This window comes from Hibiscus syriacus, unplaced genomic scaffold, assembly GCF_006381635.1.
Source record: "Hibiscus syriacus cultivar Baekdansim isolate YM2019G1 unplaced genomic scaffold, ASM638163v2 tig00116951_pilon, whole genome shotgun sequence".
In the NCBI taxonomy this organism is placed as follows: Eukaryota; Viridiplantae; Streptophyta; class Magnoliopsida; order Malvales; family Malvaceae; genus Hibiscus; species Hibiscus syriacus.
In genome coordinates, this window is record NW_024063482.1 from 1,786,689 (window position 1) to 1,801,141 (window position 14,453).

General features: G+C 34.5%; 2 protein-coding genes and 1 non-coding gene across 3 annotated transcripts; 1 reads left to right on the forward strand and 2 right to left on the reverse strand.

The window, feature by feature from the left end:
* The first annotated feature begins 3,308 nt into the window (after positions 1–3,308).
* On the forward strand, positions 3,309–4,276 carry LOC120188675. The gene is made up of 2 exons (XM_039192090.1): positions 3,309–3,672; positions 3,739–4,276. The coding sequence occupies exons 1-2, from the start codon at positions 3,451–3,453 to the stop codon at positions 4,228–4,230; spliced, it is 714 nt and encodes a 237-aa protein (XP_039048021.1). The 5' UTR covers positions 3,309–3,450; the 3' UTR covers positions 4,231–4,276.
* Positions 4,277–4,632: 356 nt separating this feature from the next.
* Positions 4,633–5,690, reverse strand: LOC120188813 (arabinogalactan protein 41-like). The gene is made up of 2 exons (XM_039192207.1): positions 5,482–5,690; positions 4,633–5,327 (listed from the first exon to the last, which is right to left on the reverse strand). Exons 1-2 carry the CDS (start codon positions 5,603–5,605, stop codon positions 5,233–5,235), a joined length of 219 nt encoding a protein of 72 aa, XP_039048138.1. The 5' UTR covers positions 5,606–5,690; the 3' UTR covers positions 4,633–5,232.
* A 6,856-nt stretch (positions 5,691–12,546) lies between these two features.
* On the reverse strand, positions 12,547–12,626 carry TRNAL-CAG. The gene has a single exon. It is a non-coding gene; the product is annotated as a tRNA-Leu (tRNA).
* Between the last annotated feature and the right edge of the window lie 1,827 nt (positions 12,627–14,453).

The following is a 14,453-nucleotide window of genomic DNA, read 5'->3' on the forward strand; positions in this document are numbered from 1 at the left end:
AGATTATCAGGTTGTAACATTACTTGACATATTAATGAGAATGTTATATTAACTTGTTCGGTTTACTAGACATGAATGTGATATTACAATGTTTGGTTGGAAAATATAATATATGAATAAAGTATATTTTATCAAATTATCCTTGAGATTTATTTTCTTATTAACTAGTTGAATTTTAAAAATTAAAATGAAATTGTTTACATAAAAGTTTATAAAAAAATATAATTTTATTTATTTCTAATTTATATATTCTTTTGTACAATTTTTACAAAGATAATTTAATATACTTTTTTCTATTATTTTTATTATTTTAATTTTTTAAAAATACAGAAAAGTAATTCAATATATATTTTGCTATTATTTGGAATCATAATAAAAACATAAAAAAATAAAATAGATTTATACTCGGGTAATTATGTACTAAATGAATGATCATATCGAACTAGCTCTATTATTTTAGTCTTGTCCTAAAGGGAGAGAATTGTCTAATATCTAAGAAGGCGAAGTGAGTGACATTATCGGAAAACACCCAAGATATAATAGGATAAAGTACACAAATGGTCCCCTGACTATAGGGTGATTCTTTGTTGAGTCCTCTGACTATTAAAAGTTATAAAATGATCCCCAATTATAAGGTGTTGCTTTGTTAAGTCCTACAACTATTAAAAATTACAAAATAGTCAATCGACTATTCATATATTCCAAACTCGTCATTTTCCATTAAAAAATTGATAGCCGTCAGAGTTGGACGTTAACTTGCTGACTGAGATATGATAAAATTAGATCTCATAATCTCAAAAGACTATCATATCTCAGTCAGCATGTTAACGTCTAGCTCATACAACTATTACTTTTTCAACGAAAAATGACGTGTTTGAAACATAATGAATAGTTGAGTGACCATTTTGTAACTTTTAATAGTCGAGGGACTCAACAAAGCAACGCTCTATAGTCGAGAGATCATTTTATAACTTTTAATAGTTGAGGGACTCAATAAAGATCATCCCATAGTTAGAAGACCATTTGTCTATATTACACAATATAATAATATAGGGAATACCTGAAAATAATGCTCTTACACTAAACGTAGATATGTGATTCCGAAAAAAAGAATTATTTTCTTTAATAATGATATTCTTAATCAAACGCAACCTTAGTGTATTCGATTATTTCATAGTGGACGTGTGTGCTTGGGTAGGTTGAACAGTGATTATCATATTAAGGCGGCTGCCTCCTCACTGATTGCAATTTTTTTATTGGTCTTTATGGCTAATGAAAGAGCCAAATCACTGTTCATTAAATCATGACCATATATTAATAATGACATATTGCCCTTAATTTTTCCTTTGGTGAGAAAGGCACAAACTTTAAAAATAAAGAAATTGAGGTGGATAGAGCTTATTACGTTGTTTGACTTGGTTAAAAATATGGCTTTTCTGCTAACCACGTTTAAGCATTAGTAGCCCAACTAACCCTGCCCCATCATTATCATGCGCTAACTTAATGAACCACCGGAGCTCACTTGTATCACCAATATTTGATTTTAACAGAACTAGTTTACCATAGTGTATGATGGGAGATGATGGCATGTTATTAAGGGTGTGTTTGGTTCACAGAATATAAGATTACTAGTGAGATTGTATGATTACCAGAGAATAAGATTACTGGAATGTTGTATTTTGTGTTTGTTTGGTTTAACAAGAATGTAAGATTATCGTGTTTGGTTAAAGGAATAAAAGATTATTGAAATGTATATTTGACCAAATTGTCCTTATTATATATTTATTTTTTAACAAGTTAGAAAATATTTATATATTTTCTTTAAAAAATTTAAATTCATAAAATTTATATATTTTGAACAAAATTGAAAATATAAAAAGGTTTAATGAAAGAGTAAAATTTTATTTTAACCCTTGAACTTTATATAAAATTTTAATTATAGATTTTTTTTTGTAAATCTAAAATAGTTTAAAGATAAATTTGTAATTTAACTTTCGTAGAATTTTTATTATTTAATGACAGAATAATGATATTTTTGAAAAAAAAAATTAAGGACATTTTAGTCCAAAACGTCGGTAATCCAACAATACCTAAGGAAAGGGAGGTAATGACATTCCCGGTAATATACAAAAAAAATCTACTATTGGTAATAAAAAATTACTGGAATTGAGATTCTCGACTAACCAAACATGTGAATGTGGATTTCATTCCTATGAGAATCTCACATTCCTTGATCCAAACACCCCCTAAGGGTGCGTTTGCTTCACGGAATGTAAGATTACCAGTGGGAATGTAAGATTACCAGGGAATAGGATTACTGAGAATGTTCTATTTTGTGTTTAGTTGATTTAGCAGGAATGTAAGATTATCGTGTTTGGTTAAAGGAATAAAATATTATTAGAATGTATATTTAACCAAATTGTCCTTATTATATATTTGTTTTTTTAACAAGTTGAAAAATATTTATATATTTTCTTTAAAAAAATTAAATTCATAAAATTTATATATATATTTTTTACAAAATTAAAAATATAAAAAGGTTTAATGAAAGGGTAAAATTTTATTTTAACCCCTGAACTTCATATAAAATTTTAATTATAGGTTTTTTTTGTAAATCTAAAATAGTTTAAGGATAAATTTGTAATTTAACATTCGTAGAATTTTTATTATTCAATGACAGAATAATGATATTTTTGAAAGAAATTTTTTTAAGGGTATTTTAGTCCAAAACGTCGGTAATCCAACAATACATAAGGAAAGGGAGGTAATGACATTCCCGATAATATATCTCAAAAAATCCACTATTGGTAATGTAAGATTACTAGGAATGACATTCCCGGCCAACTAAACGGGGGAATATAGATTCCATTTTCATGGGAATCTCACATTCCCCCAACCAAACACACCCTAAGGGTAATCGACTCACTCCATAATCACTTCTAATGTTATTTCTTATCTAATATTTTCAATTTCCATTTTGCTTTTGCCTTCAATGACATGGTACATGGAGAATCTAACATGACCACTTTCATATCCATGGAAACGTATGTATGGCTCGCAATGCAAGGCCATATGTACATGATCGCATCTAATGAGATTGTGGGGTACGGAACAACAAAGCTTCGGAGTTCCATTTCCAGCCAAAACTTGCCTTTAAAGCAAACATACCCACCCACACAAACACAAAGTGAAAGAGGCCACAATGATTTTGTCCGAATACCTGATTACGAAAACACCATTAAAAAGTAGAGGCCGACCTTCCATTCCCAATTCTTCCTCAAGCTTCCTTTTTCTTCCACCACAGCAAGAGAAAACAAAAAAAAGAAAGAAAACAGTAATTTTTAAAAAGAAACAAAAATGACAGAATAAAGTCCAAATGATGGGACTTTAAAAAGTTAAGAGGAACAGGAGTGTTCTGAATTATGGGGGTGTTTTTCTTTTCTTCCACCAATGGAGCTGAATCACGATAAACTGCAGACTCTCATCGAGAGGGCGTGGGCTTTGCACGACAGGTTGAACAATGAAATCGACAACAGTATCAGCTTCTGCAGGCATTGTTCAGACCACGGTCGCTTTTGTGATATTGGGCAGACCCCATATGAGGAAAGGAAGAGTTTGATTCCCATCAGAGATTCGTTGAAAGATGTTGAGAACACCCTTTTCCATTTCAAGGTTTCTTTACTTTCTCTCTTCTCTTTTATTTCCCCCATCATATTTAATGTTCATATTTACGTGCAGAAATTGCAGGCTTGGCAGCTGAGAGATAAGCATTCGGTGCTCTGTCGATTGGAGCAAAGCAGATTGTTTCTTACAAAGCAAGTAACACAATACAAAGGAAGACCCCTGGATGTGGTGAAAGAGTTGAATGCTTGTTTTGCCAACGTTGATGACAAAACTTCAATAGACAGCGATGTGGAAGGAACTGTGAAGAAAAATGAAGGTCGAAACACGAGGAGAGGGCTTTCTGGTTTTCTCTTTTGCTGGCTTAGAGTTTTATTCAACCCCCGTAAGTGGCAAAATGCTGTTGGAATTGCAGTGAAATTGATTCTTATTTCAGCCATGCTTTCATATACAGTTCAATTTTATCATCCCAAGCAACAATCTTGTAGAAATTCACAAAGGAAATTGATTGTTTCAGTTATGTATTCGAAAGAAAAAGAAGCAGAAAAATTAGACAGTGTATTAACTATCTCAAAGATGCCTCTGGATGTTTCCTGTGGCAGAGGATGATTACTACATTCATCATTAATATAAGATGAACTTTAAACTCAATTTCTTCAGAATTTTTTTAAGTAGCTTATTTGGGTGGCTAAATAACTATATTTAGTCCATTCAAGGATCGTGTATATGTACTTGGAAAGCGTTTTTAGCTGTATTTATACTTTGGATGGCATATCCATGCAAGATTGTTGAGTTTGATTTTTTTTTTCTTTTCTAGTAATAGAAAAAGACAATGTCGAGTTCGATTTGCTTATCGGAATGTTGTTGTTGGCAGTGTACGATTGTTCTTGTATCTTGGGAGATAGACTTCCTATGTTCTCAAGTACCGATGAGAAGACAAAGTTGTCTTAACAAAACTGCTTATACAAGCTTCAACAAATCGTGATATGAGTTCAATTCTGAAGTGAATTATTTTATACCTCCGAGTTAACATACAACTAAACATATCTTTCGGTCAAGTGTCCTCCGGACTAGTTCCTTTCAAGCCTTCCGGAAGATCCTCCCGCACCGCATATAGAGTTCTCCACTTTCTAGCAAATCAGCAATAGATATCCAACTAGTTGTTAAAGAATATATTCAGAACAATAAGCAGTATAAGACTGGCAGAGGGCGAGCAAGTGATCGAAGATCTTGCTTTGTTGAAGTCGTTGTGAAGTGCCTAATAGCAGATCTTGTAGTGTGAATAACAAAAGTTCAATACAAAGAATGTCTCTTAATGGAAGAATATTCACTTTAGTTCATTCTTCTAATCTGTGATTTCAAACAATGATGGATGGAGGGATAAAGGAACTGTTTACTGAACTTGATCCTCGTGTCGTGCTGAATTTGTGGGATTGTTTTTGTTCCAAGTTCCCAAAGCACTACGCTTCACATTGCAGACACAAAGATGATGAGTGGAAGACAAAGATTCATGGCAGCTAAAAAGGAAACAACTTAATACATTTATTAACATGGCAATTTGTTTTACAACCCTGACCTAAACCAAATCTCTCAATTGCTGTAAAGAATGATCTAAAAGAAAGTTGCATCTAATGGGTGGATGAGGTATGTGAGCACAAGTGCCAACAGCATCAGCACGTAAGCAATCCCTTGGTCAATTGAAGTTCCTGCACGAAAGAATGACGATTGAAATAAGAAACAAAGACCAGCTTTTGACAAATCCTCCATAAGAATACAACAATGGGGAAGACAGTTTCAGTTATTACTACAGACCAAAAAAGATAACTTTTTTTATTGGGATCAATACAGAAAGGAAATTACCATCACTAGTGGGAGAAGGTGCTGGAGATGCAGACCGAGCCGGAACACTGGGAGCCATAATAGCAAAAACAAGAGCAAAGATGAGCGCAACGCCCATGAAAGTACAGGAAGAGATTGTTGTCATTTTGTTTTTCCTTTAGCACCAACAAATTCTGAACAAATCTCTCTGTAAAACTATTACATATGTAAAGCTGGAAGGGAAAGAAGGGCATAAACTGTAAGGGAGAAAGTTTGCAATAAAAAGGGAAGGGCAAGGACATTACAGGTTCAATAATAAATTGAACTGTGAACATTAAAAATTGCGGATGATTTGGGAGAGTGGGTCAGATTTATTGATTATCTTTATTAGGTTAAATATTGAATTGTCGATTGCAAGGTCACGTGATATGTGGAGTTTTTTATATTCTTGTTGAGATAGACCTTCTTCTAGTTTGTTGAGACATATAATGTTGTTCATATTAGTCTTCTTTTTCTCATTTATCTACGAAATTTTCATTTTTAAAGTCGATATTATATGTTCCTTACATATAAAAATTTATATTATTTTTTAGGTTTAATACAAAAAAAGTGTTCAAACTATATTATTTTTTTCGTTAAAGTGATTAAATTTTTCTTCGATCAATCCAAGCGCGTAACGTTATATATGTTATCATTTTAAGTGTCTCGACTATAATGAACGTTAAAAAAGTCCGTTAAATGACACACGTCTTGTTCATGTAATGTTAAAAAAAAATTAAACTTTACATTACGTAAAAAAACTGTTATTTTAAAAGTTTATTAAGCATTTAAACCTTATATTTAAATCAAATAAATTAAATTAAATAGTATATCATGTTCGATAATATATTAATAATCTTATATTTCGATGATTTTATTATTAAAATAATTTTATATAACGTGAAATAACTCCAAACATTTGATTCTGACCATAACAACGATGAAAATAAAAACCTAACCTCATCACAAACGTATTATTTTATAACGATTTGCAAATACAACCTTTTACCTACCATCGTAGTGTCAAATTGTGTTTGGGTGAGACATAATTAAACACTAAAAGATTCTTTTTTAGACACAAAACAATTGAGAAAAAACCGATGGAGTGGTTGTTGCTGTTGCCTCAGATTGTTTGAATGGGAGCTTATGTACCCCATGCATCAACTTGTTTAATTTATTATTTCGTCCATTGGATTATTAATTCCTAAACAATGCTAAATAGTAGTGTTTGACAATATGCTTATATATTTAAACACATAATCTAATATACATATTTTTTTTTGGGAAAAACCTTTCGTATTATATCTAAAGAAAAGTAGTAAGTTACGACAAAAATAAATTGTTGAAAATTGGCACACCAAATTGCATCAATTGTCAATATTATGGGTGGCAATTTGGTGGCATTAATGGGGTGGCAAAATTGGTCAAATTTGGCCACCAAATTGTTGAAAATTTTGGATGGTAAAACTATGCAATTAGTCATTGTAATTTAGGGTATTTACAAATTAGTCCTTAAAACTTCAACTATAAATACCCTAGCTCATTTAGCTTCAAAATCATCCCAAAGCATTCTAGCTTTCTTCCAATACTAGAGAGAATTTAGAGAATTTCTTGAGAGTTGTTTTTTCCTTTTTATCGAGAGAAAATTATCATTGTTTTCTCCTTGGTAGATCGAGAGAGGTTGTAATTCCTATTTTCTCATAGTGAAATTCTACTACCGTTGCCCGTGGTTTTTACCCTATTTTATTTAGGGGTTTTCCACGTAAATTTTGTGTCTCTTTTTATCTTCATTTTTATTTTCTCAATTTATCAATTGCGATTTTACTCTATCCGATAGCCGTCTTCCGCAACAATTGGTATCAGAGCTAGATTAGAGTGTGTAATATCTGCTTATTGTTTTTGTGGTTACCACCAAAAAGGTGGATCCTCCAACATAAGAAAATAAAAAGTTATTACCCATTCTTTGAAGGTTCTAGAGAACTATTCACGATAGTGAAATAGTGGGAGCTATCCGTAGAAGAAGCTATGGCAACGAAATTTGATATTGAAAAATTCAATGAGAGAAATTTCTCATTGTGGAAATTGAAAGATGAAGGCCATCCTAAGGAAAGACGGGTGTCTAGCGGCTATCAATGAAAGGCCGGTGGATTTCGCAGATGACATCAAATGGAACGAGATGGACGGGAATGCTATGGCAAACTTTCATCTAGCATTAGCAGATGAAGTATTGTCAAGCATCGAGGCGAAGAAGACAGCTAAGGAGATATGGGATCATCTCATCAAATTGTACGAGGTCACATCGCTGCACAATAAAATTTTCCTTAAGAGGAAATTGTACACTCTCCGTATGCCAGAATCTACTTCAGTGACGGAGCACTAAAATACACTGAACACCTTATTTTCTCAGCTTACATCCTTAAGCTGTAAAATAGGAGAACAAGAACGTGTTGAACTTCTACTTCAAAGTCTACCGGATTCGTACGATCATCTCATCATCAACTTGACAAACAGTAATGTCACCAGTCTAGTCTTCGATGACGTTGCAGCTGCTGTTCTACAAGAAGAAAATCGGCGCAAGAACAAGGAAGACAGACAAGTAAATCTGCAACAAGCAGAAGCGTTGACAACGATGAGAGGGAGATCAACAGAACGTGGCCAAAGCAGCAGTCATAAACATGGTAGATCGAAGTCGAGGAGCAAGAAGAATTTAAAGTGATACCACTGTGGAAAGAAGGATTGTTGGAGTCTAAATAAAAACTCCAATCCACAAGGCAATACCGCAAACACTTCAGATGATGGAAATGCTCTATGCTGTGAAGCGTCAACCACCGTGGAAGGCAGAAAAAGATTTACAGATATATGGCTCATTGATTCGGGAGCGACATATCACATGACCTCAAGAAGAGAATGGTTCCATCATTATGAACATGTCTCAGGAGGATCTGTGTATAGTTGCAATGATCATGCCTTAGAGATCGTTGGTGTGGGAACCATCAAATTGAAGATGTATGATGGAACAATTAAAGTTGTTCGAGATGTGCGGCACGTGAAAGGTCTGAAGAAAAATTTATTATCCTACGGATTGTTGGATAATAATGCTAGCAAGATTGAAACACGGAAAGGAATCATGAATGTGTTCCGTGGAGCGCTTGTGGTGTTGAAAGGTGAAAAGATAGCTGCAAACTTGTACATGCTGAAGGGAAAGACATTTTTAGAAGCAGAAGCCTCTGTTGCCTCATGTAGTTCAGATTATGCAATGCTATGGCATAAGAAACTTGGACACATGTCAGAACAAGGAATGAAAGTCCTTGTGGAGCAAAAGCTACTTCCAGACTTAATAAAGGTATCACCTACTTTGTGTGAGCATTGCATAACAAGTAAGCAGCACCGGTTGAAATTCAACACATCAAATTCTAGAGGCAAAAGTGTTCTAGAATTGGTTCACTCTGACGTATGGCAAGCACCAGTAACATCCCTAGGTGGAGCAAAATACTTTGTCTCATTTATTGATGACTACTCCAGGAGATGTTGGGTGCACCCTATTAAGAAGAAGTCAGACGTGTTTTCAACTTTCAAAAACTTCAAAGCGCGGGTGGAACTTGATTCTGGAAATAAGATCAAGTGTTTCAGAACAGATAATGGAGGAGAATACACAAGCGAAGAATTTGATGACTTTTGCAAGAAAGAAGGCATCAAAAGACAGTTCACAATGGCGAACACTCCTCAACAAAATGGAGTGGCAAAGCGGATGAACAGAACCTTGTTAGAAAGAACAAGAGCAATGTTGAGGGACACAGGCCTAGAAAAATCATTCTGGGCAGAAGCAGTCAATACCGTCTGTTATTTGGTGAATCGAGCTCCATCAACTGCAATAGAGCTGAAGACACCAATGGAGATGTGGACTGGTAAACCAGTTGATTATTCAAACCTCCATGTATTTGGAAGTATTGTGTACGTGATGTACAACGCCCAAGAAATTTCAAAGCTGGATCCAAAATCCAGGAAATGCAAATTCTTGGGGTATGCTGATGGAGTAAAGGGGTATCGCTTGTGGGATCCCACTGCCCGTAAAGTGATCATTAGCAGGGATGTTATCTTTGTAGAAGATAAACTACAAAGAAAAAAAGACGATGATAGCGCTGAAAAGTCAGAGACTACTCAGATACATGTGGAAAAAGAGTTTGAAGAAGAAGATTCTTCTGAAGCAGAACCATCACATGATGAACAAGAACCAGAGAGTTCTGAAGCTCCAACAACTCGTCAATCAGATCGTGTGAGAAGACGTCCCAATTGGCACTCAGATTATGTTATAGAAGGTAATATTGCATACTGCCTTTTAACAGAGAACGATGAGCCATCAACATACCAGGAGGCAATAAACAGCTCAGATGCTTCACTCTGGATGATGGCGATGCAAGAAGAAATCGAAGCCCTTCATAAAAATAATACATGGGACCTTGTGCCACTACCACAAGGAAGGAAGCCAATTGGTAACAAATGGGTTTTCAAAATCAAGCGAAATGGTGACGATCAAGTGGAGAGGTATCGTGCAAGACTGGTGGTCAAAGGATATGCTCAGAAAGAATGTATTGATTTCAATTAAATTTTTTCTCCTGTGGTTCGACTAACAACAGTTCGAGTAGTCTTGGCAATGTGTGCTACATTGAATTTACATTTGGAACAACTAGATGTTAAAACATCTTTTCTTCATGGAAATCTTGAAGAAGAGATTTATATGCTCCAACCTGAAGGTTTTGAAGAAAAAGAAAAGAAGAACTTGGTTTGCAGGTTGAACAAATCTCTGTACGGTCTAAAGCAGGCGCCGAGGTGTTGGTATAAGAGATTTGATTCCTTCATTATGTGCCTTGGATACAACAGACTTAATGCAGACCCTTGTGCTTATTTCAAGATGTCTGGTGATAACGATTTTGTTATATTGCTGTTGTATGTGGATGACATGTTGGTTGCAGGACCCAACAAAGATCATATTGAAGAATTGAAGGCACTACTGGCTAGGGAATTTGAAATGAAGGACTTGGGATCAGCAAACAAGATTCTAGGGATGCAAATTCACCGAGACAGAAGTAATAGGAAGATTTGGCTTTCACAAAAGAATTACTTGAAGAAAATCTTGTCACGATTTAGCATGCAAGATTGTAAGCCAATTTCTACCCCTCTTCCTATTAACTTCAAATTATCCTCCAGTATGAGTCCTAGCAGTGAAGAAAAGAGGATGGAGATGTCTCGAGTACCGTATGCATCAGCAGTGGGAAGTTTAATGTTTGCTATGATATGCACAAGACCAGACATTGCACAAGCAGTGGGAGTGGTTAGTCGGTACATGGCGAATCCAGGCAAAGAGCATTGGAATATTGTAAAGAGGATCCTAAGATACATCAAAGGGACCTCAAATGTTGCATTATGTTACGGAGGATCAAACTTACTAATCAATGGGTATGTAGATTCTTACTATGCAGGGGATTTGGATAAAAGCAAATCTACTACAGGATATGTGTTCAAAGTTGCTGGTGGAGCTGTAAGCTGGGTTTCAAAATTGCAGTCAGTTGTGGCTACATCCACAACAGAGGCAGAATATGTAGCAGCTACACAAGCCAGTAAAGAAGCAATTTGGTTGAAGATGCTATTGGAGGAGCTTGGGCACAATCAAGAGTATGTCTCTCTGTTTTGTGACAGTCAAAGCGCCTTGCATCTAGCAAGGAATCCAACATTTCATTCAAGGACTAAGCACATATGAGTTCAGTACCATTTCATTCGTGAAAAGGTGGAAGAAGGAACGGTAGATATGCAGAAGATCCATACCAAAGACAACATAGCAGATTTCATGACGAAGGCGATCAATGCTGATAAATTTACCTGGTGTCGATCCTCCTGTGGCCTGTCAGAAACGTAAGCAACATGAAAGGTACAAGGTAGAAAGAATGGTGTGAAGATATGATTGTTCCAATCAAATCTTCAAGTGGGAGATTGTTGAAAATTGGCACACCAAATTGCATCAATTGTCAACATTATGGGTGGCAATTTGGTGGCATTAATGGGGTGGCAAAATTGGTCAAATTTGGCCACCAAATTGTTGAAAATTTTGGATGGTAAAACTATGCAATTAGTCATTGTAATTTAGGGTATTTAAAAATTAGTCCTTAAAGCTTCAACTATAAATACCCTAGCTCATTTAGCTTCAAAATCATCCCAAAGCATTTTAGCTTTCTTCCGATACTAGAGAGAATTTAGAGAGTTTCTTGAGAGTTGTTTTTTCCTTTTTATCGAGAGAAAATTATCATTGTTTTCTCTTTGGTAGATCGAGAGAGGTTGTAATTCCTATTTTCTCATAGTGAAATTCTACTACCGTTGCCCGTGGTTTTTACCCTATTTTATTTAGGGGTTTTCCACGTAAATTTTGTGTCTCTTTTTATCTTTATTTTTATTTTCTCAAATTATCAGTTGCGATTTTGCTCTATCCGATAGCCGTCTTCCGCAACATAAACAAATATCAATCGCATGATATTTAATCTAAGAGATCTCATTCTGTACAAAGACTAGAATTTATAGGCCCTATCCTATTTAACTTCCTATTGTATAGTTTGTGATGAACAATAAACTTTACCAAATTGAAAATGTCCTCTTCGCTTCTCACCAAACTGCTAAATGTACACCTATTTGGTTCCTCCATTATGAAGTAAATCAACACACTCCATGCCAATTTAAGAATAAGAGTAAGGAGAGACTTACCCTTAAGAAATAGCTCCTGTTCTCATGAACACACAGGCCTCTCACGATTACAAAGACCAAGAATCCTCTTACACCATCGGAAAACATGCATTCAAAGAAAAGGTGGCTTATCGATTAAGCCACCGCACCACACAAGATACACTTGTCGTCCACTACTCCACTTTCAAATCAATCATTAGTAACCAGCCTATTAAGAATACCTAATCAAGCAATCACCAAATTTCTTGCCAATCAACATCTCATGAAACAACATAAAGGTTCAATAAAACAGAATCCACTTCCCCTTAAATGCGACCAGGAAAAAAGCAGGCAAAAATTTGATGTCAAGAATGGGATTCGAACCCATGCCTTTCGGACCAGTACCTGAAACTGGCGCCTTAGACCAACTCGGCCATCTTGACATTGATTGGTAAGATCTCGTTAATTCTTAACGATCGATTTCTTTTATATACTTTCGCATCAATTACATTACATGCTGGTTTATAGACTTTTGTATTCTTTGCTCAGCTTGAAGACCATCTTTTTGGAGTATATTACCTATATTTGTCCAATAAAGAAGCCCGAGCTGTTAGTAAATTTAGGGTGTTAAAATTTTGGTGTCTCTAGCTTCATTTTTTGCATCACAACCATCCCTTATACATATAGACATATGGATACATATATATTGTCTTTCGTCACTGATTTTAGTTGTAGAGAGGTAAATTATTCCGCTAAGCATTGCACGTAAAAAATGAGGAATGTCAGCATATTGAGGACTACAGTGTTGAAAAAACTTGGATTCTCGGAACATGAATCTCTAAGGTTTCTTTTTCATTTTCTTAAATGGAATTTGTCATATCGTCTAGGTTAGTTGTATAAATTTACTGCAACGCCCAGGCCATGATATTAACTCGGCAATGGCACAAAGTCATTGTCTAATTTGTCATTACGTGTCCACCCTCGAGAAGATGTGGATCCGCCACTGTTTGGCTGGCTTGTAAATAGCTGATAAAGGCAGTCGTTAATCCACCATTTTCTGCTCAATCACTAACAATTGGACCCAGTCTCAGCAAGTGGCTTGGATTCCGAATTTGGTAGGCCAATTCCCAATTGGGTACATGCACCCTATGTGTCCTAAGCTAAAAGGGAAAAACAAGTTAATAGTTTTGTTCTCCCAGAATGTCCCTCTCAACTCCCCGCAAGTTGCTTTGCTTTCCACGTAAGGCTGAAAGATTCAGCTAGATATTCACTACATCATACGAGAAACATGGATATATGGTTTTATTTAAAATAATATAGGAGTATTAAACATATATTAAGTATGTTTAACTAATATTGATTGGATTTCGGAAGACTTTCAGACGTGGAAAGGGAAAGGATTTAAGGGGAGACAAAAGAAAGAGAATATAGCAACGTCGTTTGATGGCTTTGTTTTTAATTAGTTTAATACGGTTGAGCTTTGGGGACATTAATTAGTTTAATAGCTCCAAGAACTTTGCGGTTAGGGATGGATCGAAGAGTGACGAATGAGAACAATCGTTCCTTAAAAGTTTCAAAGTAATATATATTTTAAATATTTTTTTATACTTTCAATTGATAATACTTTTTCGTATCCTAAAATTTTATAAATTTACCTTATTTTAAAATTTTATAAGTTTATCTCATCTTAAAATTTTAAAATTTCATCCTTCTCATATAAGACCTTGCGTCTGTGACCGTTTGTAGTATACAGCCTCTTTGAGAGAAGGAAATCAAAAAGCAAACGTAAAAATTTATCACGTTGTTGTGGTGGGATGGATATATAATTCGATTTGGGACCATTAATGTAGTTCCAATGGTTGCTTTTTAATTTTTCATTCCAGAAAATGAAAGATTAGGGACCAATTTTTGTTGTGGTAGGACAATTTTAAAATAATTATTAATAATTATAGGTTTTAAAAAGTAATTATTTAAATTATATTTTTTTATTAAAATAGGTGCTTATATATATATTTAGGGTTTAACAGAAGAATAAATGTCAGGAAGAATAAAATAAAAGAAATATAAAAGAGAATATATATTTTTTTATTTAAAAAATATATAAAATTAAAAAATCAGGTCACATGTCAAACATTCATTGGATAATATTTTTTTAATGAACCTACCAAATTGACTTTAAAATATTAATCAAATGAAATATTAGGGACCTACTTTGACAATTAATGCTTTAAGCACGTGAAATATAAAATATATATAGTTTAAGCATGTAA

Bases quoted from the DNA above. Each gene is read 5' to 3' on its own strand.
- LOC120188675 (XM_039192090.1), top strand. From the start codon at position 3,451: ATGGAGCTGAATCACGATAAACTGCAGACTCTCATCGAGAGGGCGTGG. The intron at 3,673-3,738 runs GTTTCTTTACTT...ATTTACGTGCAG, and splicing joins ACACCCTTTTCCATTTCAAG to AAATTGCAGGCTTGGCAGCT.
- LOC120188813 (XM_039192207.1), bottom strand. From the start codon at position 5,605: ATGACAACAATCTCTTCCTGTACTTTCATGGGCGTTGCGCTCATCTTT. The intron at 5,328-5,481 runs GTAATTTCCTTT...TCTTTCGTGCAG, and splicing joins ACCTTCTCCCACTAGTGATG to GAACTTCAATTGACCAAGGG.